The sequence below is a fragment of the Bemisia tabaci genome, chromosome 2 (assembly GCF_918797505.1).
Source record: "Bemisia tabaci chromosome 2, PGI_BMITA_v3".
Taxonomy (NCBI): domain Eukaryota; kingdom Metazoa; phylum Arthropoda; class Insecta; order Hemiptera; family Aleyrodidae; genus Bemisia; species Bemisia tabaci.
Window position 1 is genome coordinate 37,750,897 of NC_092794.1, and position 24,948 is coordinate 37,775,844.

Genomic DNA, 24,948 nt, shown 5'->3' on the forward strand with positions numbered 1-24,948 from the left:
TGTGCTACAAAGGGTGTTCAAAAAGTTTTGCACGTATCCGGGGTTTGAGAGAATGATAGCAGCAATTGATTTACAGTTTGTATGTGCTTAAAGGAGACGTAATTACTGATAAAACAAGACCAAAAACAGCTCTCTAGCTTAAGAAATGACAGAGGTACAGGGTTTTGAAAATGACATGTAGCGGGACCACGGACCGCCTCCAGGATTTTTAGCAACAAAATAAAATAGTAGGATCGATCATCAGGGATTGGTGTACCAACATTTTGTACCTGCAAACCAAACAATGAACAAAGAATACTATTGCTCCGTCTTGACAATGCTATGGCAGCACATTTGTAAAAAAAGACCGGATATCAAAGAAACATGGATGTTGCATCGAGACAATGCTCGGCCCTACACGGCCCAGTTCATCCGGGAGTTCATGGAAAAACACAACAATGTCGTTATTCCGCACCACCTACACCCCTACAGTCCAGACCTGGCTCCGTGTGATTTTTGGCTCTTTCCTGAGTTGAAGAAATTTTTGAGAGGCACATGGTTTGATTCCAAAGCTAAAATCAAAGCCACCGTTCAAAAATTCTTCAAAACCCTCCCTCAAGAAGATTTCGAAAAGACAATCTGTGGGAAGTGGGCAGAATGGCTGAAGCTTTGTATTCAGAGCGGTGGAAAATACTTCGAAAAACAGCCGGATGTTGAGTCAGCCGTGTCACCGGATGAAGAAGCTTAAAGTTTGTTAATTTCCGTAAGATTTTGTAAGATTTTCCTATAGAAACACTCGATTCTTCTTAACTTTTTTTTTCACGACAAACATAGCTAAAAAGCCTGGAGGTGGTCACGCTGCATGTCATTTTCAAAACCCTGTATCTTCGTAATTTTTTTAAGCTGGATAGCTGTTCTTGGTCTTGTTTTATCGATCATTACGCCTACTTTAAGCACACACGAACTGCAAATCGATAGCTGCTTTCGTTTGCTCAAAACCTGGAAATGTGCCAAACTTTTTGAACACCCTTTGTAGTTACAAATCATATTCTAATGGTTTAAGCATGCAGATTAGAAGAAAAAACATTAAGATCCATTCTTACGCTTGATGTAATATTCAACAAATAACGCAGCCTTGGGCTCTACGTTCAATATTTATGGAGATATTGCTCGTGAAAAAGCATGTTTCCCAATGTCATACCCCGTGGTATCTCTCTCATAAAATAATTTCTTTCACCCTGGTCTCATTAATTAGTGATTCATACTTGTCCACTGGTTGCTCAATATAAAACTTACACAAATATAAGGTAAAAGAAACCATGATATGCACTACCGTGGTAGAATTTAAATTTCGGGGTAGATTAGAACCGGGCAACACAGAATGCCAGTCCTAAGGATAAACGGCTTACATTTCACCCTAGAAATAGTTGTATACGGCTTAATGGTGGAGAACAGGGGCGCAATGACGGTGGTTCTTAGGGCCCAAAAATGACCGTTACTTTGAGAGACTTTAATGACCGAGACTTTTTTGTGGAAGGAAGGTAAAATTTTTCGTCAATTAGACTGTAACTCGGCCCTCTCCAAGAAAATAAACTCTTTAAACAACGGTTAAAAAAGATTTTGACCTTATATCATTTTACGCCTTTTAATGTCTTAGGTGACAAGTAAAATGTATTTTTAATGGGCAACCCTGGGGAACCCTACGCGAACCCTGCCCAATGCTGAAAATTGAGTTTTCATAACGAACTCTGAAGTGTAAAGAAGGAGGACAGGAGATCCACATGATAACGAGGGAGCATTTTATAAAGCTTTTCGACAAGACGCTCGTGCCAGACACGATCAAAGGCCTGTGCTACGTCAAAAAAAACTGCCATACAGTATTCCCCTTTTTTAAGGGCATCTTCAATCAATTTTGTGACTCTACAGAGTTGGTCAACAGTAGAACGTTGAGCTCAGAAACCAAATGAAGCATATATCATTAAATTTTTGTGTTTAACAATTTCGTTAAGTCTTTTTATATTTAATTTTTCAAATAGTGTACCTATAACTGGCAGCAATGAAATTGGTCTATATGAGGCTGCCTGGGTTGGTGGTTTATCTGGTTTTAATAAAACAAATATTTCAGCAATTTTTCATCGTGCTGGAATGTATTTGTATCGAATGACAGCATTAAAAATGGTGACCAATTCCATTACTCTATTGCTAAGGAGGTTTTTTAGAATTAAACCTGAGATTTTATCAAAAATAGGTGCTTTTTTGGCTTTAATTTTCCCTTCGATTTCTTCTAATGAGTTCCGAAGGGGACATAGTTTTAATTTTTACTGGTGGGATTTTCTTAACTTATTACCAGGGTTTCAATGCTGACATTTCCCCCTGTACCTGTGGATCCAAGTCTGAGGACTTGGTCCTCCGACTTGGACAAGTGCACCTTGGACAAGTCCGACTCCATCGGCGGCGCGCCACGGACCTCCGAAATAACAGTGTAGCGCATAAGCCGTATTGCTCTAGTTCCGCTTCTACTGAACCGATTTCAAATTTTTTTGTTTTGTTCAAAAGGTGAATTAACGGAGAAATTTGAAGATAGCTGAGGGGGGTCTGAGCCCCCGGCTCCTTTTTTTTTTCCAAATAGAAAATGTCTATTTCTGTGCTCTTTAGTGTTTTTTCCCTTTACTGCATTGGCTTAGTGTCAAAAAAGGGCAAAATGCTGCAAATCGTGTTTTGCCTTTTTCGGAAGTCAAACAAGATGATATTTGAAGAGTTTTAAGTCGAAGTGGCACTTCAAATTTAGTGGCAGATCCAAGATGGCGGCCATTCAAAATGGCGTCCGGGTGCGTACTTTGAGTCGCTATCGACCGAGATCCACTGAACCCATTTTGTCATGGGAACGGAGTTCCCCATGATTTTACAATCGTTCCGTTGCTATCGCTATGGGATTCTCTATGCCTCTGCGACCTTGAGCGTTTCGCCCAGTCTTCGATTTTTGGTTGATTTTCCGATGTATCAAAAACCGTTGTATTTTTTAGCCAATCATGTCCCTACGTCAAGTTGTGTTGATTTCTAAAATTCGCTTTCAGCGAGTTTTTTTCCACCTTGAGATGTCGTGTCTGACTGGTAAATCTGCGCAGAACCACGAAGTTCCGATTTTGGGCAAATTCTTTTTTTTGGGAGGTTCTGATTGGTTATTTTTCGCCATCAGTTTTCTGTTCGTTGGTGCAAAAGATCGCCTACCTCGGTGCTCTTGAGAAGCCGCCATTATCCCACCTCAAATTTGAAAAATAGAAGTAAAGAAATAATAACCATCGCACAAGGTGGAAAATTGTTCTGGAGGACTCGTTACGGACAAAGAAGTCAAAATCAGAGCTCGATTGATTGATTTAATTCATGGATAAACAAATATCGCCTCAGCTTACTGCCGCGATGGCAAATGCATGCTGAGATGAACCCTGAGAGACATGAAAACAGTGCGAACCATGGCTCCTACAGCAATGCGCTTAGCTCATTTCTCTCATATCCCAAAAGCAACAAAGCGTCAAGGTCTCTTGTGATAAGTCCCGCCCATTGCCCGAGTCTTTTATATGCTATTTTTACTCTCTCACACGCCAATTCGTTATAGCCTAGTTGACTAAGTCGCCTCATATTTTTGATTAGGTGCGGGCAATAGGCGATCGGGAGTTTGATACCCTACGATGGGTGTCACTTTTTAATGGTTGTATTGAATGTTTTAGACCAATCATCAAAAAATAATTAATACTAGATGATAAATGTACGAACATTTTCTCGTGAGTTAATATGTTAAACAAAAATACTGGAATATACCTCCTTCATGTAATCAGCCACATGTTCCCCCAAATTAATGACGTTATTTTCTTTTTTCAATAAAGTTAATTTGCATTCAACGTTCATAAGTTAAGCAAAAAGTACCTATTGATACAAATAGAAAGACATGAAAATAGTATGTCTAACATTTCAGTTGTTTTTTTTTTTATTTATTTTTTGTTTTTTTGTTTTTTCAATAAAACAAATTGACTGGGACTAGAATCATTGTATCTCTGAAGACAAAAGCTACGTTTTTTGATACAGAAATACTAAAATATTCATCCTTTATATAATCAGGGAGATGTTGACCCAAATATTGGTGTATATTTTCTCTGTTCGCCCAAATTAATGATGGTATTTTCTTTTTTCAATAAAATTAATTTACATTCCACGTTCTTAAAGCAATATTTTCTCCAAAATTCAGCAAAAAATAACAATTTATACCTACGCAAAAAGTAAAAAAATAAATAAATAAATAAATAAATAAATAAAGCAATGACATGAAAGTAGTATAGGTAGTACACATCTAACATTTCAGTTACATCTATTTGAATGAAAAAAATGGCAACTTAGGAAGCACATAGGTCACTTATGATGCGTATTCGGGCATATGCGTAGAGTAAAAATATCATACTTTACGCCGAAAAAACGAAACTGAAAGTTAAATGCGTTAACTTCCGAAAACCATACATAATCCAACGAAAATAAATAATTGGTAAATAACAGCTTTCTTGTATGCAAAGAAAAAAAATTAAAAATGTTAAAAAAGAGATGTTGACACAAAATTACATAGCCCCTTCAATTCTGAAGGTACTACAAACGAACTGTACCTTAACATTTTCATATCCCAGAAGCAAAAGTTCCCATGACGAATATTGCTATCGCTAGCGATTGCAAAAACCAACTTGTTTCTTTCTTTTTTTGTTTATAAGATACTTTAAAGGTAAATATAACAAAATTACAATTTTTTTGATTTTGTCAATATACAGGGTGTTTTTTCCACAAAAACCGGTTTTTTTGTATTGAAATAAAAAAGCTTTTGACCCACATAACTTTTAAAATCGCAAAATTAATGCCAATTTGATTATGTGTCGCGTTAAAGAGCGTGTTTCAAGCTTTCCAACGATATATTCCATGATGGGTCTATGATTTAAGGTTTCCGGGCCTCTGCGATCCGCGCGACGGCGGCACAGCGCGGGCCTGCATGAATTAGTCCAGGGGCATATGTTGACAAAAAGCCTCCCGTGGAATAGTAAGTGAAGTAAGTTTGGCAAATGGCCTTATCTCTTCTTTTCGATGTGTAGAAAAATAATTTCGATGTTGTCAAGTTCAATTTTGCTTCCAACCCCTCCAACTCAAGATGGCGGCCACAATGGAGGCTCGGGGGTTGAAGATGTTGGAATTTGTTTTTGATGTCGTGTATAGGGTCTTTCGCTACGTAATTTTGGTCGTAGAATCCGAATTTGAGGTCCAAAATCGTATCCGGCTCAAAGGGATGCCCAAAATCCAATATGGCCGCCAAAATTTCCGCGATAGGGTCAAATCTCCGAGAGTTGCGTAAAAGGGCCGTGTAGGATATCTTGCATAGGGTTTTCTGGGTCGTAGATTTCACCGATGAGGTCAGAATTTCACTGCAGGTTTATTGAAGCCCAAAACTTTCAATATGGCGGCCAAATGGCTGCCGTTGCGGGGTGAAATATTTTGTTGAGGCTCGTATCGTCGAGTGAGGTGTCCCTGCATGGGTTTTTTGGGTCGTAAATTCCACAAATGAGATCCAAATACCCTTACAGCAAAGACATCGAATAGAGTAGACCGTGCACTCCGTATCTCCGCCTTGTCAGCTGAGCGAGGCCACTTCGGCGGGACTCCGTAATGGGCAGGCGGGGTGGGAGCTCGCGACTGAGCCCCACGCAGCACGAGCCGGCGTTGCGCGTACTTGGAAAAATCAGGTAAGCGCTCGGATTATCGCGAATTACTCGTTTCCACTTCATTTTTCGGCAAAATTTACAAAACTTTCGAATTTAAGGGTAAAAACGAGGAATAATGTTATGTTTTGTACATGAAAAGGCATATAAAAGTTACGAGAGACTTACTTAAAGCTATTGTCCGTCTTGATTTAAGAGAAGGATTTGATGGAAAGCTGAGGAAGAGGGGCAACGATTTCGGCTGTTTTAAAGTACCAAAATTTAAGATTATCCTTTGAAAAAGGTAATGTTCAAGCATCATTATCAAACTTATTTGCGAGTCGCAACTTAATGTTATTTAATCTGCTCAAAAATTTTAAAATCAATACCTCAGTCACTTGTTTGTGACTGGCGATCGTGGATACTGTTTATTTTCAAAAAGTATGGGTAAGTAATTGCTCTTAATTCCTTTGCATTTTTAGGCGGCTCTGTGATTAAGTCGCTGCGCTTGAGAAGGGCACCTCTTTTTAACGATGTTCCAGAATATATGTCGCTCATATTCGTTTAGTAGAATGGTTTCTAATGGTAAATTTCAAGGATTTTTTTCACAGAAAATTGCAGAATCATGCGAGTTCAATATGCGTGTCTCATTAATAAGGTCCAAATACCCCAACAGGCCCATAAAACTTCTCTTAAGAACCTAAATGGTGGCCAACATGGCTGCTGCTCAGATAGTGAGAACGGTAGAAAAGTTAACTTTCATACAATGATGAATTTTTCGTGTATGTTATGTACTCCGCTGATTCTGGCTGTAGTCATCTAGTAAATCGGAGTGGTAGCGGTAGCGGTCTGTAGTACATCTAGGACATGCTCAAGAACGTAATTCCTGATTTTTCCCAAGAAGATACTGTGCTTGATAAATGGACAAAATACTCTATTCTGAATACAATGGTCATCCTTGGGAGTTCAGCGGACGAAGGGGGACTCTAGCTTTAATCAAGCAAATTCATCACACGGAACAAAAGCATTGATGTTGATGAGTATATAGTATGGTCTATGGGCACAAAAAATCCGCTCTTTTTTTCATTTATTTATTCATTTATTTATTTTACAAAACGGGCAAGTTGCCCAATTACAAAAGTAATTAACAAAAGAGAGCAAAACAGCTGAACAAATGATTGACTCAACTCACAAATAAAACAAAACAAACAAAAGTACAATACAATGAATATAACTAATAGGGAACATAGTATTTCAAAAAGTAGTCCTTGACCCTAGACTTAAACAGGTTCGTCTCCAGACTTGCATCAGCTAGCCCAGGCGACAGTAGGTTCCACCGCCTCTTTACTCTGACAACCACCGAGTGGAAACGGTAAGAAGTCCTAGCGGGGTTTTCAAATAAAGGACGGGCAACTCTCAGGGAGTAGTTGACCTCCCTCACCTGAAACAGCTGAGACAGATCTGGAGCCGAAATATGACCTCCAAGGACTCTGAACGCCACAGCGAGGTCATAGGTATATGGCCAAAGACCAGATGAGGTGCTCTAATATGGTGGCCCTAAACAGGGCCGTTGGAATGAGGCAAGCCGGCCGGCTGCATGATGTCCGCAGGATGAGAGATGTGGTCCGTGTGGTTGACGGGAGCGGAGTGACCAGAGTCGGAGTGGTCACGACGTATATAGCCGTAGTTGAGACAGTGTCGGCCAATCAGGAGCGAGCATGGGCTGCGTCGCCAGAGGTGAGCGGTGATTGGCCGCTACAGGTATGCCGAAATATGACCTCCAAGGACTCTGAACGCCAAAGCGAGGTCATAGGTCTTTTACGCAATGCAAATGTTATTTTTCCGTTTTGTGCTGAAATAGTGGGTAAACATTTTTCAGTGCGGATGATAGTGTGGACCAAAGTCCACAAAGTCCGACAAATGCGCTTTAGGGGGAGGAGGATACACTTTTGGAAAATTGAATTTCCCCTCGAAGTGCTACCAATCTTGCGCACAGAGATTGGCTATTGGTGGAATTTTTGGTGTCGATTTATCTTAAACCTCGGCTTCCTTTTTGATTTTAATAAAAACAATTTTTAAAATTGTGGTGAGAATCCCAGTCTCCAAAGTTGGAATCCCCCTTCGTCCGCTGAACTCCCAAGGGTGACCATTGTATTCAGAATAGTGTGTTTTGTCCTTTTATCAGGAAAAGTATCTTCTTGGGAAAAATCAGGAATTATATTCTTGGGCATGTCCTAGATGTACTACCGACCATTGCCGCTATCACTCCGATGTACTAGATGACTACATCCAGAATCAGCAGAGTACATAACATACACGAAAAATTCATCATTGTATGAAAGGTAACTTTTCTACCGTTCTCACTATCTGAGCAGCAGCCATGTTGGCCACCATTTTGGTTCTTAGAGAACTTTTATGGGCCTGTTAGGCAAAGACATTGAATAGAATAGACCGTGCGCTGTGAAATTGAGCGGTGGCCACTTCTCTTCCATTCGCATGCTTCACCGACCGATGAGTGTGGGAACACCGAAACGGCACCGGTGAGTGAGTAGGCCCCAGTCGTCCCCAGCTCCCAGCTGGAAGTAAACGAACAGTGAGCTCATACGAGGTTGGTAAGGTTCGACTCCGAAATTTTTAATTATTAATTGATTAGTGCGAATATTTTCGGCTGATGTGTTCTTTAATTATAATCAAATGTTTCTCTGTGAAGATGTGTTTTAGTTTGAATGATTAAACACCACACAACTCTCAACTTATGGTATGCTTAAATGAGCACAAGAGACAAGAATGTTTATGTCCCAATGATAATTTTTAAACTTTGACTACATCTAGCCTTAAGGAACTAATATTTTTGGTTCATTTGATTTATTACCTATCTACACAGGAAACTAGTACACGACACAACAATGGATCATGAATTAATTCCACATTTTGTTCTACCTAAAATGAGCCAGAAATAGCAGTTCTTCATTGAAAATTTTAGTCAACTTAGTGTCTTCAATTTCAAAATGGACGGAGTTAAACAGAAAGGAACCAAGCCACATCGGGATCGAACCGAGAAAAAGAGGTTTGAAGTTAAGCTCCTGCATAAGACTCAATGTAAAAGATAAACTTCAAGTTCAATTTCTGCAAAATTTGCTCCAACAAAAACTTTGAATTTTTGGCGATAGATAGTAGAGCAGTGGTTGAGTTCAAAACCACTCATAACTCAATTTTTTCCAAAATGTGGGTTGGTTCCTTTCTGCTTAAATCGGTCCAAATAGTGTTGTTTCAGTTATTGATATTTATTTGTGATAAATGTAATTTTAAGTAAATGCTATTAGCATTTTTCTGAATAACATAGCATAAGTGCTGTGTTTTATTAATTTTATAGAGGAAAGTAAGGACATGATATAAACTCATTTCATAGGATCCACTGCACTGCAATGTGCAGAAAAATTGAGGCACTGGTGCAAGAATTGCGCTTCTTAATTGCAGTGGTTCAAAATCTCTACGAATATTTCATCAGTGAAGGAAATGCATGGATTTCGTTTAAATTTCTACCGAGTTATTTTTCATGATTCTGCAATTTTCTGTGAAAAAAATCCTTGAAATTTACCATTAGAAACCATTCTACTAAACGAATATGAGCGACATATATTCTGGAACATCGTTAAAAAGAGGTGCCCTTCTCAAGCGCAGCGACTTAATCACAGAGCCGCCTAAAAATGCAAAGGAATTAAGAGCAATTACTTACCCATACTTTTTGAAAATAAACAGTATCCACGATCGCCAGTCACAAACAAGTGACTGAGGTATTGATTTTAAAATTTTTGAGCAGATTAAATAACATTAAGTTGCGACTCGCAAATAAGTTTGATAATGATGCTTGAACATTACCTTTTTCAAAGGATAATCTTAAATTTTGGTACTTTAAAACAGCCGAAATCGTTGCCCCTCTTCCTCAGCTTTCCATCAAATCCTTCTCTTAAATCAAGACGGACAATAGCTTTAAGTAAGTCTCTCGTAACTTTTATATGCCTTTTCATGTACAAAACATAACATTATTCCTCGTTTTTACCCTTAAATTCGAAAGTTTTGTAAATTTTGCCGAAAAATGAAGTGGAAACGAGTAATTCGCGATAATCCGAGCGCTTACCTGATTTTTCCAAGTACGCGCAACGCCGGCTCGTGCTGCGTGGGGCTCAGTCGCGAGCTCCCACCCCGCCTGCCCATTACGGAGTCCCGCCGAAGTGGCCTCGCTCAGCTGACAAGGCGGAGATACGGAGTGCACGGTCTACTCTATTCGATGTCTTTGCTGTAAGGGTATTTGGATCTCATTTGTGGAATTTACGACCCAAAAAACCCATGCAGGGACACCTCACTCGACGATACGAGCCTCAACAAAATATTTCACCCCGCAACGGCAGCCATTTGGCCGCCATATTGAAAGTTTTGGGCTTCAATAAACCTGCAGTGAAATTCTGACCTCATCGGTGAAATCTACGACCCAGAAAACCCTATGCAAGATATCCTACACGGCCCTTTTACGCAACTCTCGGAGATTTGACCCTATCGCGGAAATTTTGGCGGCCATATTGGATTTTGGGCATCCCTTTGAGCCGGATACGATTTTGGACCTCAAATTCGGATTCTACGACCAAAATTACGTAGCGAAAGACCCTATACACGACATCAAAAACAAATTCCAACATCTTCAACCCCCGAGCCTCCATTGTGGCCGCCATCTTGAGTTGGAGGGGTTGGAAGCAAAATTGAACTTGACAACATCGAAATTATTTTTCTACACATCGAAAAGAAGAGATAAGGCCATTTGCCAAACTTACTTCACTTACTATTCCACGGGAGGCTTTTTGTCAACATATGCCCCTGGACTAATTCATGCAGGCCCGCGCTGTGCCGCCGTCGCGCGGATCGCAGAGGCCCGGAAACCTTAAATCATAGACCCATCATGGAATATATCGTTGGAAAGCTTGAAACACGCTCTTTAACGCGACACATAATCAAATTGGCATTAATTTTGCGATTTTAAAAGTTATGTGGGTCAAAAGCTTTTTTATTTCAATACAAAAAAAACCGGTTTTTGTGGAAAAAACACCCTGTATATTGACAAAATCAAAAAAATTGTAATTTTGTTATATTTACCTTTAAAGTATCTTATAAACAAAAAAAGAAAGAAACAAGTTGGTTTTTGCAATCGCTAGCGATAGCAATATTCGTCATGGGAACTTTTGCTTCTGGGATATGAAAATGTTAAGGTACAGTTCGTTTGTAGTACCTTCAGAATTGAAGGGGCTATGTAATTTTGTGTCAACATCTCTTTTTTAACATTTTTAATTTTTTTTCTTTGCATACAAGAAAGCTGTTATTTACCAATTATTTATTTTCGTTGGATTATGTATGGTTTTCGGAAGTTAACGCATTTAACTTTCAGTTTCGTTTTTTCGGCGTAAAGTATGATATTTTTACTCTACGCATATGCCCGAATACGCATCATAAGTGACCTATGTGCTTCCTAAGTTGCCATTTTTTTCATTCAAATAGATGTAACTGAAATGTTAGATGTGTACTACCTATACTACTTTCATGTCATTGCTTTATTTATTTATTTATTTATTTATTTATTTTTTTACTTTTTGCGTAGGTATAAATTGTTATTTTTTGCTGAATTTTGGAGAAAATATTGCTTTAAGAACGTGGAATGTAAATTAATTTTATTGAAAAAAGAAAATACCATCATTAATTTGGGCGAACAGAGAAAATATACACCAATATTTGGGTCAACATCTCCCTGATTATATAAAGGATGAATATTTTAGTATTTCTGTATCAAAAAACGTAGCTTTTGTCTTCAGAGATACAATGATTCTAGTCCCAGTCAATTTGTTTTATTGAAAAAACAAAAAAACAAAAAATAAATAAAAAAAAAAACAACTGAAATGTTAGACATACTATTTTCATGTCTTTCTATTTGTATCAATAGGTACTTTTTGCTTAACTTATGAACGTTGAATGCAAATTAACTTTATTGAAAAAAGAAAATAACGTCATTAATTTGGGGGAACATGTGGCTGATTACATGAAGGAGGTATATTCCAGTATTTTTGTTTAACATATTAACTCACGAGAAAATGTTCGTACATTTATCATCTAGTATTAATTATTTTTTGATGATTGGTCTAAAACATTCAATACAACCATTAAAAAGTGACACCCATCGTAGGGTATCAAACTCCCGATCGCCTATTGCCCGCACCTAATCAAAAATATGAGGCGACTTAGTCAACTAGGCTATAACGAATTGGCGTGTGAGAGAGTAAAAATAGCATATAAAAGACTCGGGCAATGGGCGGGACTTATCACAAGAGACCTTGACGCTTTGTTGCTTTTGGGATATGAGAGAAATGAGCTAAGCGCATTGCTGTAGGAGCCATGGTTCGCACTGTTTTCATGTCTCTCAGGGTTCATCTCAGCATGCATTTGCCATCGCGGCAGTAAGCTGAGGCGATATTTGTTTATCCATGAATTAAATCAATCAATCGAGCTCTGATTTTGACTTCTTTGTCCGTAACGAGTCCTCCAGAACAATTTTCCACCTTGTGCGATGGTTATTATTTCTTTACTTCTATTTTTCAAATTTGAGGTGGGATAATGGCGGCTTCTCAAGAGCACCGAGGTAGGCGATCTTTTGCACCAACGAACAGAAAACTGATGGCGAAAAATAACCAATCAGAACCTCCCAAAAAAAAGAATTTGCCCAAAATCGGAACTTCGTGGTTCTGCGCAGATTTACCAGTCAGACACGACATCTCAAGGTGGAAAAAAAACTCGCTGAAAGCGAATTTTAGAAATCAACACAACTTGACGTAGGGACATGATTGGCTAAAAAATACAACGGTTTTTGATACATCGGAAAATCAACCAAAAATCGAAGACTGGGCGAAACGCTCAAGGTCGCAGAGGCATAGAGAATCCCATAGCGATAGCAACGGAACGATTGTAAAATCATGGGGAACTCCGTTCCCATGACAAAATGGGTTCAGTGGATCTCGGTCGATAGCGACTCAAAGTACGCACCCGGACGCCATTTTGAATGGCCGCCATCTTGGATCTGCCACTAAATTTGAAGTGCCACTTCGACTTAAAACTCTTCAAATATCATCTTGTTTGACTTCCGAAAAAGGCAAAACACGATTTGCAGCATTTTGCCCTTTTTTGACACTAAGCCAATGCAGTAAAGGGAAAAAACACTAAAGAGCACAGAAATAGACATTTTCTATTTGGAAAAAAAAAAGGAGCCGGGGGCTCAGACCCCCCTCAGCTATCTTCAAATTTCTCCGTTAATTCACCTTTTGAACAAAACAAAAAAATTTGAAATCGGTTCAGTAGAAGCGGAACTAGAGCAATACGGCTTATGCGCTACACTGTTATTTCGGAGGTCCGTGGCGCGCCGCCGATGGAGTCGGACTTGTCCAAGGTGCACTTGTCCAAGTCGGAGGACCAAGTCCTCAGACTTGGATCCACAGGTACAGGGGGAAATGTCAGCATTGAAACCCTGGTAATAAGTTAAGAAAATCCCACCAGTAAAAATTAAAACTATGTCCCCTTCGGAACTCATTAGAAGAAATCGAAGGGAAAATTAAAGCCAAAAAAGCACCTATTTTTGATAAAATCTCAGGTTTAATTCTAAAAAACCTCCTTAGCAATAGAGTAATGGAATTGGTCACCATTTTTAATGCTGTCATTCGATACAAATACATTCCAGCGCGATGAAAAATTGCTGAAATATTTGTTTTATTAAAACCAGATAAACCACCAACCCAGGCAGCCTCATATAGACCAATTTCATTGCTGCCAGTTATAGGTACACTATTTGAAAAATTAAATATAAAAAGACTTAACGAAATTGTTAAACACAAAAATTTAATGATATATGCTTCATTTGGTTTCTGAGCTCAACGTTCTACTGTTGACCAACTCTGTAGAGTCACAAAATTGATTGAAGATGCCCTTAAAAAAGGGGAATACTGTATGGCAGTTTTTTTTGACGTAGCACAGGCCTTTGATCGTGTCTGGCACGAGCGTCTTGTCGAAAAGCTTTATAAAATGCTCCCTCGTTATCATGTGGATCTCCTGTCCTCCTTCTTTACACTTCAGAGTTCGTTATGAAAACTCAATTTTCAGCATAAGATGCATAAGGGCAGGGGTTGCGTAGGGTTCCCCAGGGTTGCCCATTAAAAATACATTTTACTTGTCACCTAAGACATTAAAAGGCGTAAAATGATATAAGGTCAAAATCTTTTTTAACCGTTGTTTAAAGAGTTTATTTTCTTGGAGAGGGCCGAGTTACAGTCTAATTGACGAAAAATTTTACCTTCCTTCCACAAAAAAGTCTCGGTCATTAAAGTCTCTCAAAGTAACGGTCATTTTTGGGCCCTAAGAACCACCGTCATTGCGCCCCTGTTCTCCACCATTAAGCCGTATACAACTATTTCTAGGGTGAAATGTAAGCCGTTTATCCTTAGGACTGGCATTCTGTGTTGCCCGGTTCTAATCTACCCCGAAATTTAAATTCTACCACGGTAGTGCATATCATGGTTTCTTTTACCTTATATTTGTGTAAGTTTTATATTGAGCAACCAGTGGACAAGTATGAATCACTAATTAATGAGACCAGGGTGAAAGAAATTATTTTATGAGAGAGATACCACGGGGTATGACATTGGGAAACATGCTTTTTCACGAGCAATATCTCCATAAATATTGAACGTAGAGCCCAAGGCTGCGTTATTTGTTGAATATTACATCAAGCGTAAGAATGGATATTTGACCTACTTTACGGGGAATTATGCAAAGTCCCCTTTTCGTAAATTTTCGTTTTTCGAGATTTTCGGTTAATCGGGTCGCACGGAGAAAAACAAAAACAATCCCAAATGAAAGTAGAGCGTTTAAGGTTTAAAACAAGCCCAAGTTCATCTTATAGAATCCATTAGAAGCGGAGTTATGCGTCTTCAAAGTTGACGCGGCGTGCGGGAACCTTGTATGTTCCAAGTCTCTAGGTCACCTGCGCCCCCCGGATTGCTCGCAAGTGGCGACTTTTTTTATTTTTTTGCGTCTTTAGGTTGTTTTCCAAGTGGATTATTCAATGAAGATGAAATATTCGGAATTCGTGAGTTGTATGGGAGGAGCGAGAGGGGGCTATAAGGGTATTGACCATCATGTCCATCATATCTCATTAAAACTTAGCTGCAATGAAGATTCTGCTCTCAAAATTTAGAAAAAACCAAGGATCTTCAGTTCGAATTACGTATGATATGTGCAGAACTGAACCATTTTGAAGTTATAACCCATAGATGACAAATTTTGGAGTACCCTTGATTTTAAAGTTTCATAATAATTGAGCTAAGCTACAGCGCTTTGCGGATCATACTTTTTAAAGCGAAATAATTTCTCGTAGAAGCAGACGGCTTGTGCTTCAAAACAAGCCCCAGTTATTGTCGAGATAGCAATTTGGAGTGCAGCTCAAAGGAGGGGCATCGATAAGGGCCTTTTTTGGCCCCCTCCTAGAATCTGGAAATTTATGCGGGTTTTCCAAGTTGACTAAATGTAGTTTACAGAAACAATCATGATTTAGCCCATAGGCCACTGGATACATGTTAAACGGTTGCCTAAACATAGGTCTGCAGGCGTATTTTAGCGAAAATTGGTGGTTTTCTATCACTCCGAGGCTTTTTTGACACAAAGCGCATCGTCTAACTAAATCGAGCTTTTGATATGTCATTAAGGAGGCTTTAGGACACATTTTAACCCTGGTTTGGTTTCAGTTAAATGATGCGCTCATAGTAAGAAAAAACTTTTTCAAAAATCGTCGTTGAAGGGACATCCGCAAAAATTATAGCAAACACGTCCCTCCAACTGGATGCACGCTACGTATATCATCAAGGGCAGTTATCAAGCCTTGTTAAACCTTTACAAGGAGATTTACTTTAATTGTGGCCAAAAAAATCTAACGACGTAATTCTCTAATATTTTTGTGGATGTCTCTTAAACGTCGATTTTTGAAAAAGTTTTTTTTAACTATAAGCGCATCATCTAACTAAAACCAAACCATGATTAAAATGTGTCCTAAAGCCTCCTTAATAACATATCAAAAGCTCGTTTTAGTTAGACGATGCGCTCGGTGTCAAAAATGCCTCGGAGTGATAGAAAATCATGAATTTTCGCTAAAATACGCCTGCAGACCTATGTTTAGGCAACCGTTTAACACGTACCCAGTGGCCTATGGGCTAAATCATGATTGTTTCTGTAAACTACATTTAGTCAACTTGGAAAACCCGCATAAATTACGTAATTCGAACTGAGGATCCTTGGTTTTTTCTAAATTTTGAGAGCAGAATCTTCATTGCAGCTAAGTTTTAATGAGATATGATGGACATGATGGTCAATACCCTGAGCCCCCTCTCGCTCCTCCCATAAAACTCACGAATTCCGAATATCTCATCTTCATTGAATGATCCACTTGGAAAACAACCTACAGAAGGAAAAAAATACAAAAAGTCGCCACTTGCGAGCAATTCGGGGGGCGCAGGTGACCTTAAGACTTGGAACATACAAGGTTCCCGCGCGCCGCGTCAACTTTGAAGACACATAACTCCGCTTCTGATCGTTTCTCCAAGATGAGCTTGGGCTTGTTTTAAACCTTAAACGCTCTACTTTCATTTAGGATTGTTTTTGTTATCCTCCGTGCGACCCGATTGACCGAAAATCTCGAAAAACGAAAGTTTACGAAAAGGGGACGTTGTATAATTCCCCCTTAAGTAGATTAAATTTTGAAATAGTATTAATTTCATACATATATTCTGATAGCTCTCATTTTCCTGGAAATTTTGACACCAAGATCATCTTTCTACGACGTACCGTTGAGAAGTTATGCTACTTTAAAGGTTTTAACTTTGACCCCTTCTCCCCCCTTTTCCCTGGGAGCTAGGCAAAAAATAAGACCAGTTTTGAGTGTCTGGGAAGACCCTCTTTCATCCCTGAGAAAATTGTAGGATTCTGTGTTTAGGCCGATTTGGCCGTTTTGTTGTAGGGTCCTTTTGTAATTTTGTTATATTTACCTTTAAATTATCTTTTAAACAAAAAAAAAGAGAAATCAAATCGGTTCAGTGGATCTCGATCCATAGCGGCTCAAAGTAGCACCTGGACACCATTTTGAATGGCCGCCATCTTCGACTCAAAACTCTTCAAATGTCATCTTGTTTGATCCCTGGAAGCCGCTAAACTGTATCTTGATTTGCCACTTATTGCCCTTTTTTGGTAATCAGCCACCGCACTATGTGTCATTATTTTATTGCAGATCATTGCTTGAGCATAGGATTTTTCCAAGGGCTTGGGTTTTAGTGAAAGTTTTTTGTTTTTTCCTAAGTGTGGGGAATTTTTCCCATTTATTTGGGGGGATGATTTTAATTTTTAATTTAAAGATTTAACTTTTAATTGTAGGTTTTGAGGCACCTGGGTAACCTGAGTGACGCGCATTTAAATGGGAGCTCAAATTAGGGAACTTTAACTCGAATATTGTGGGTTAATATTGCCAAAAAAAAATCGGGAAAAATTCCTGTGAACTATGTGCACTCTTTCGTTTTCAAAAATGCAAGAATTACAAATTACTGAGCATGCTCATTGAACCAAAACCAGGCCATAACTAACGCACTAATGAAAAACAGTATTGTCTACCAGGAAGAAATGAGCCAAGTCCACTCCTTGTTCCTAATCAGTGAAACATTCGATTTTGTTATCAAAATGAAATTCACGAAGATTTCAAGATTCAAAATTGGAAATCAAGCTTTAAAATCATCAACCCTTCAAACTAATGGAGCAATTCACTTTAAATTCCAAATAAATTAATCAGACCCTTAAATAATTCATAAAGAGAAAAGTGTTTTATTTGAAACAGATTGCAGCCCCAGAACTGAATGGTTGTATCGATATACTGTATTCTAAAGACAGTTTGATAGAAAATTTTACGTGCTTTTAAAATGAAGATAACTCAGTTTGTCAAAAACCCCAAGATAAGTGAGATTTTCCGTAAAAAAAAAATAAAAAACGTAAATGTAATTTTCCGCCATTTTTTCAAGATGGCGGCCATTTCCGGGCAAAATTTTTGTTGGCAAACATCAGATTCGGATTCAGCGACCAAAATTACACAGGAAACCGTCTTAATTTTTTCTCCTCAGATTTTCGCGAAGTAGATCCCTCTTTTGGGCCAGATTGACTGGATTATGACTGTAGGTGCACAGCCAAATTGTCACACGTTGATTCAGTTGTTAGTAATTTGCTGATTAGTGCGTGCTATTCTGCTGTGTTCGTCGCATTTTGTTTTTCCTAAAAAAGAGGAAGTTAAGGAGAGTGGGGTGGGAAGAGTTTGTGGAGAAGATCATCACAGGAGACGCGTCTTGGGTCTACGGGCACGACCCCAAGACAAAAATGCAACCGTCAGTTTGGATCGCGCCTGGGAGACCTCGCTAGTAGAAAGCTCGGATAAGTTGCAGCAGTGTGAAGACAATGTTGAATGTCTTTTTCCATCATGAAGGTGTCGTCCATCTTTAATACGCTCCCCAAGGCCCCTTAAGCTACGTAAAGTTTCTCGGTAGCTCTCTTTATTGATAGTAGAGCACTGAGGAGCGTATTAAAGATGGACGATACCTTCATGATCGAAGAAGACAGTCAACACTGTTCTCACAGTGCTGCGACTCTTCCAAGCTTTCCACAGGCGAGGTCTTCCAGGTGTGATCCAAACTGACGATTGCACTTTTATCTCAAGGTCGTGCCTGTAGACCCAAAACACGTCCCCTGTGATGATCTCCCTCACAAACCCTTCCCACCCCACTCTCCTTAACTTCTTTTTTTTAGGAAAAACGAAATGCAACGAACACAGCAGAATAGCACGCACTAATCAACAAATTACCAACGACTGGTTCAACAAGGTGATAATCCGGCTGTGCACCTACACTCAGGAGAGTCCCTGCAAAGATAATCCCAAGCCCCAACCTATGATTAACCGTTGATGGTGAGAGAATCAACAAGGTCGGATACTTTCTGGACAGACCTTGTATAGTTTCTCACTCCTAATGACACTTTTTTTCTCTCTCCATATCAGATCGTATATGTTGCGCCGATGAAAGCTCTTGCGGCCGAAATGACAGCTAATTTTAGTAAGAAGTTAAAAGGTCTGAATATCACCGTTCAAGAATTAACTGGAGATATGCAGCTGACTAAAGCAGAAATTAGCAAAACTCAAATGCTTGTCACAACTCCTGAGAAGTGGGACGTAGTTACCCGGAAAGGAACAGGTATTTTCTTGATGAACCACTAGACAAGGTGCAAATTATAGCATTGTGATACATGCTACTTTATCAATATTGTATGTAGAACCTTATTAGCACACCAAAAATTACTGATATCAACTGCTATACCTAAGGCTCACGGCAGTTTTGAATATCCTGCTCATAATTAAGGCAAACATTAGTCTACTTTAATTAAATTGCGCTTTACAACGGTCTTTGCAGGTTTCATAATTGATCAGTGTTTCCTCCGTGCCCTGTAATGTGCAAAGTATTAAAAATGAGCAACATGTGAGCCGTAGATCTGAGATTGAGGTTGTCATACTTTCATACCACAGAGACTAATAAGGTATCATTTAGTACGCGATTTGACTTGAGTAAATTTTTGTTTTTTCGTGAGTGGGTGGTTCGAATTTGAGCATTTAAAAGCGTTTAGTAATCTACTAACTAAGAGATAATTTCAAGCATTTTCGTCGCATAAATCGTGTTGTGTGTGAAATTTTGATAGGGTAACATGCATCAGAATGCTTACGTCTGTACTTTGTGTAGTGGTCCATTCCCTTAACGACTTAAAAAGAATGAATGAAATGGATGTATCTACAAGGGTCCTTCAGAAAGTAAGTTTACCTATTCAATATCTCCTGCCCTAAGATAGATACAGAAAATATTTAAAAAGCCACTACTCTCATCTTTCTAACGTGCTATAGATTTTTACATTTGGTTTAATAAAACTCTAGGAAAGTGGAATTTTCTGAACCCACCTTCTCCCCGCACGGATCCAAAATTTCGAGGAGGGTCATCCGCAAAACAGTGGCTTAGAGGCGGTTGAAAAACATGTAAAGTAAGGACGTTTCTCAAGCAGGAAATAGCAGGATTAACAGTGTTTACTTCAGTAGCAATAGCATCCGAGCAAAACTTTACTGAACTGTCAACGTTAACTCTCACTTGCTAACTGAATCGTTCATGAGCTTTCGAATCGTCCCGTCTGTTCTTAAAGAAATTTCGTCCAAGAGGCATCTTTTCGAAAAATAAGCAGCTTCTAAAGCTTTTTTACTGTATAAGAACTCGGAGTTGAGAAGCCAGGGTCACCTTTCTTGGCAAGAGAACGTATAATGTAGCTCAATTCACACACCAAAACTAGATTCAGCGTTACAACTCTACGATTTTACCAAATATAGCTTAACATTTCCCTGCACTGCAGTCCAAACCCACCAATAATCGAATTGAACACGATCAATCTTCCAATTTTCTAGTTTACAAATGTCCTTATTTATGTTTTACACGTTTTTCAACCGCCTCTAAGTCACTTTTTTGCCATATGCGGTATACACAATGGCTCACTTGCAGATGACGCTCCTCGAAATTTTTACCCATGCGGGGTTGAGGTGGGCTCAGAAAATTTCACTTTTCTAGAGTTCTATTGTTTCAAATTTAAAAATCTACAGCGCGTTAGCTGAGAGTAGTGGCTTTCCATCGCTTCTTTCATAATTTTTCTATCTATCTTAGGGCAGGAGATATTGAATAGATAAAATTACGTTTTGGACGACCCTCGATTGAATAAACATTTGTTGTACAAATACATGTGTTCCATTTACAGCTCAAAAAAGGTTCTTTCCTATGAACCAAACCAATTTTTTTTCGATATTAGGTGCTGAACACATTCGGAACTGCCCATATTACCCACAAGGAAATGGTCTGATACTCAGGACACCGCCATCGTGAAGTTTGCAAAATTGGGGAAATCCTTGATCAGTTTTCTACAGATATCCCTCAACGCTGTTAATTTACGTTTCGGTATACTTGAAGCACGTGAAGATGAATTAATGATTCTAAAACTTATTCCTTTTATTAGATTTGATAGTATCCAAGTCAGTCCAGTTTAGTACCAGTCATTTGTTACTTATACAGAATTACAGAGAAAGATGTTGAACATAGGAGCAACGAAATCCATCACTGATTAAACGGTGATTGCTTAAGTGCGCTCAAAATGAATTGACAATCCAACACACCACCTTAAATTTATTATGGAAAAAAAATTAACATGGATTCAAATCTTTGAATGAAGGTGATACTTAGATCACAATATTAAAATTTGTTACCAACAATTTTTTAAGGCCAAATGCAAACAGATTGCTTGATAAGGACTGTACAATGTACATTTCCCGAGCTATGGCGAACATGCACTCCGAAAAGTAACTGTAATATTATAGAATATGGTTCAGAAGTGGCTCTCTTCCGAATCTAATTCTACAACATATTTGATTATAAAATTGGTACTTGAGTTATTAATTAGTCTCCTCCTTGATTTTTTAAGTTTTTTTTTTTCTTTCCTTGCCATTACAAAAACTAAAATATTTATTGAAAATAAACTTGAAAAATCGAATATCATTGTGATTCAGAAAGGTAATTTGAGAATACATTAAAATTTGTAGACTTATCACTTATTTATTGAACGAGTGTGCAAATTAAAAATCTACTTCAGTGTTCATACACGATTTATCGGTGAAGATTCAGACCTTTTCGGAATTTCATGAACTTGTGAGATTCTAGGGATTTTGTAAATATATCAGCGACAATCTTTTCTTAATCAATTTTGATGACATTTACAACTTTGTTACATACATTTTCATGGACAAAATGATTATGAATCTCCATGTGTTCGGAATTCTTTGACATGTGACGTTTATTGGCAATTATTATCGCTCCAAGATTATCTTCTAGTCCAGTCATTCTAGCTTTTTACCTTGGACAAATTAGCACAAACTTTTCCTTTGGTATATAGGGTCTCTAGGTACCCAATAAGACAAAAAAAAAAGTTCACCAAAAAATTTCACCGGGAAAGTGGTCAAATCGCATTTTTTCAAAATGGCGGCTTGCGGCGATTTTCAAAGAGGACGTGCATACGGATTTTCATATATAACTAAAAAAAAACGCGTTAAACAAAAAATTGCAAGTGATCAGATTTAAAGATCATAAAATTTTGATTAAGAATCATATGCAAAACTTAGGCTTTTATTATTCTTTTTCTTTCCGAATTTTACTATTTAAAAACAACAACCGGCAAAATCTGCTGATAATTCACGATTTTTCGCATTCTTGACCATTTTTAGGTCAAAATAATTAATTGAAGGTTAAAAATAACAACACCATTGAAAAGTACGCTAAATTTTACATAAGTATACCCATTCATTTTACCTTTTTATCTTTTATGACCTCATTGTGAGACAAATCATTCAAAAGAATGAAGTCAATATTTAACAACAAATTCAGCTGTTTTTTTCCGTTTCCAGCGCTTTCGATCAATTATTTTTCAACAAAAGTACAACTTATATATACTTTTTTGAAAGATTATAAAATTTGCAAGACAAATAACACACTGGTTTTCCTTTAAATTTTACAACATGTACCTGAAAAGCGTATTTAAGGGAATTACGCTAAAAAATGATTTCTCTATAAATTGCAGAATTTCAACGATTTTCGGCTTTTTGACAGCTGGAAACTAACGATACGATTCAACGATGGTAATAATTGTTTAGAGCCTAAAATTTCCAAAAAATTGCATACCTGAAATTACTGTTTCGAATGTTATAAAGAGAGTTTGATTAGGCGTTAAAATTGTCTATTGGAAAACCCGGCTGCTCTGTTTAGAACCTTTTTCTTAACATATACCCAAAATTTTCAAGTTTAGTCATTTTCATTGAAGTAAATTTTATGGTACCAATGTAATAGCACATAAAAGTTAAAAAAATGTTAATGAATAAATTTTTGAAGGTATTTAAGTGTACTTAGAAGCCAATTTTTGAGCCGTTAAAAATGTACAAATTGTTCAATAACAAGGCTTTGCTTCATGTTTTTGTGGTTTTTCATGGCTGCAAACAATTTTTTCAATCAAACCACGGTAATCATCGAATAGCTAGTAAAATTTTGTGTAAGAAATATACCTTTATTTGTATTTTTGGCGTTTCTCGTGAAAATGCGGAGGCAATGTTGAAAAAAATTGCAATTTGTCCGAAAAAATTTTCCCGCGGTTTTTCTTATTTTTTACGTGTTAAAGGGCGTTTAAGAAAAAAAACAAGGTGCGAAATGAAAAGTTCATGAAATTTCCCATAACCTAGGGCTATTAAAACTTGCCCTAAAACCTTTTTGAGGAGTCTTAGCACTGAATTTTGGTTTAAAAAAAGTTAAGAAAAAAATGATGAAATATAACTTTTTTGTTATTTTTGAGATTTTATTGCTTTAAAATGAGCTTCAAAGTTAAAGTGAATGATGTAACTGAAAAGTACGTTAAATTTTTATGTTCAGCATCCTTTTAAGTAATTATATTTGCCTGTAGGATAATTTCTTCTGGGATCCAAAATGACACTTTTCTGAAGAAAGTCCGTTTTTAGCTCCATTTTCCTAATTTTTAAGCATTTTAAAAGTGTTTGATCAAAAAACCTTTATAACCACGTGAAAGTACATAAAATTTACAATAAGATAGGGTACCTTGTTTCAAAAATGTCCATAATTTCTGGGTTTGACATGGCTTAATTTAAAATTGTAAAAAATGGCAATATTTACCGAAAGTTGAATTTCTATGCAAAACACCATCCCTCAAAAGGTCGTATCAATACAGCAAATATTCCATCAATCTTGAGAAGTTATTTAAATAATTTCTGGAGCGCAAAAATTAATTAACGTAGTATAAAATAAATAATAGGAGGGGAAACTGACCCACCTCCTCCTCCCTGCTTTCTACAAAGAGCGCAAATGGATATATTATGACCGCCAGTACGGAAGTAACAGATACTTCACGCATACAAAGTGAAGACAAATTTCATCATATTTATGCATACAATCACATAAAAATAAACGAATAGGACAGAGCTTTGCGAAATCTGTACATTTAAGGGTTTTTAAAAATATTGCGGAATGGGACATATCACATATGAGGGAAGTTACAATGCGAGCACAGCCACCGCCGCGAAGCGCTTTACGTGAGGGATTGGGCTGTGTAATGGCGGCAGCTCGGGGAGCGGGTCTTTTTGCGTCGGAGGAATCAATAGTAAAACTAATAATTATTATGATTAATTCAACACACCGTTGAAGGTTTGGAACTTTTGGGCGGCCAACTCTAGCGTAAGCGCGAACAAGGATTATAACGAAAGTACAGATGTCAGCGAGGGGCGGGGTTGTCAATAGGGGAGAGGGGTATGCACCTATGCTTTACGTGACGTACTGCAGGCTCATGTGAAATGGTGAAATCTAAGTAAATAAGAAGGAAAATAATATAAACATTAAAATTTTACTGCCCTCGGCATCTTGTCAGCCGAATATGCGACATCATTTCGCACATTTTTTAATATTATTTAGCTTTCAATAGACCGAGTATAAAATTAGTACATATTTCATTTCATTACTCGGCTTTGTATTTCTCAATCTGTGTCAATTAAATATTCGACGATACCGAAAAAATTACGTTTTAACACTTATACTCTGAATTAAACAGCTTGGAGGATGAGGTGCATAAGTGCATTTCGAGAGCTATTTCGAGAAAAACATGTTTAAAGTTGCTAACTATTATACAAAGCCTCATGGCAGAAAGAGAGTTCAAACTCACATTTTGATGCTTAAGCATTGGAAGCTTCCGGTGAATTTTTCACAGGCTTTATTTTAAACCTAGAATTAGTTGGAACCACTATTGTGTCATTTTTTTCGAAATCTGCACTTATGTGCCTTGTCCTCCGAGCCCCTCAATTACTTTTTTACCCTGTCTTATTACCTTATATTACAAGTTTTCAAACCAAAACCGTCAAACTTTGGTCAAAATACTAGGTAATATTCAATGTCATGAAAATCAGCCGATAAACAGATATTTTAAAAATTAAGGCCGCCATCTTTTTTCCACTATCTTGAATTTTGATTCAGAC

At 37.8% G+C, this 24,948-nt stretch overlaps 1 protein-coding gene across 8 annotated transcripts in view; it reads left to right on the plus strand.

The window, feature by feature from the left end:
• The window catches only part of obe (activating signal cointegrator 1 complex subunit obelus), a 376,654-nt gene that overhangs the window by 78,696 nt on the left and 273,010 nt on the right, over nucleotides 1-24,948 (plus strand). For all 8 annotated transcript variants that reach the window (XR_011899335.1, XR_011899334.1, XR_011899333.1 and 5 more), the window contains one exon: nucleotides 18,856-19,048. Coding sequence is in view for 5 of the 8 variants with exons in the window: in XM_072297278.1 (XP_072153379.1) it covers nucleotides 18,856-19,048 (193 nt within the window). In the remaining 3 variants the exon portion in view is untranslated. The remainder of the gene's footprint in view (nucleotides 1-18,855; nucleotides 19,049-24,948) is intronic.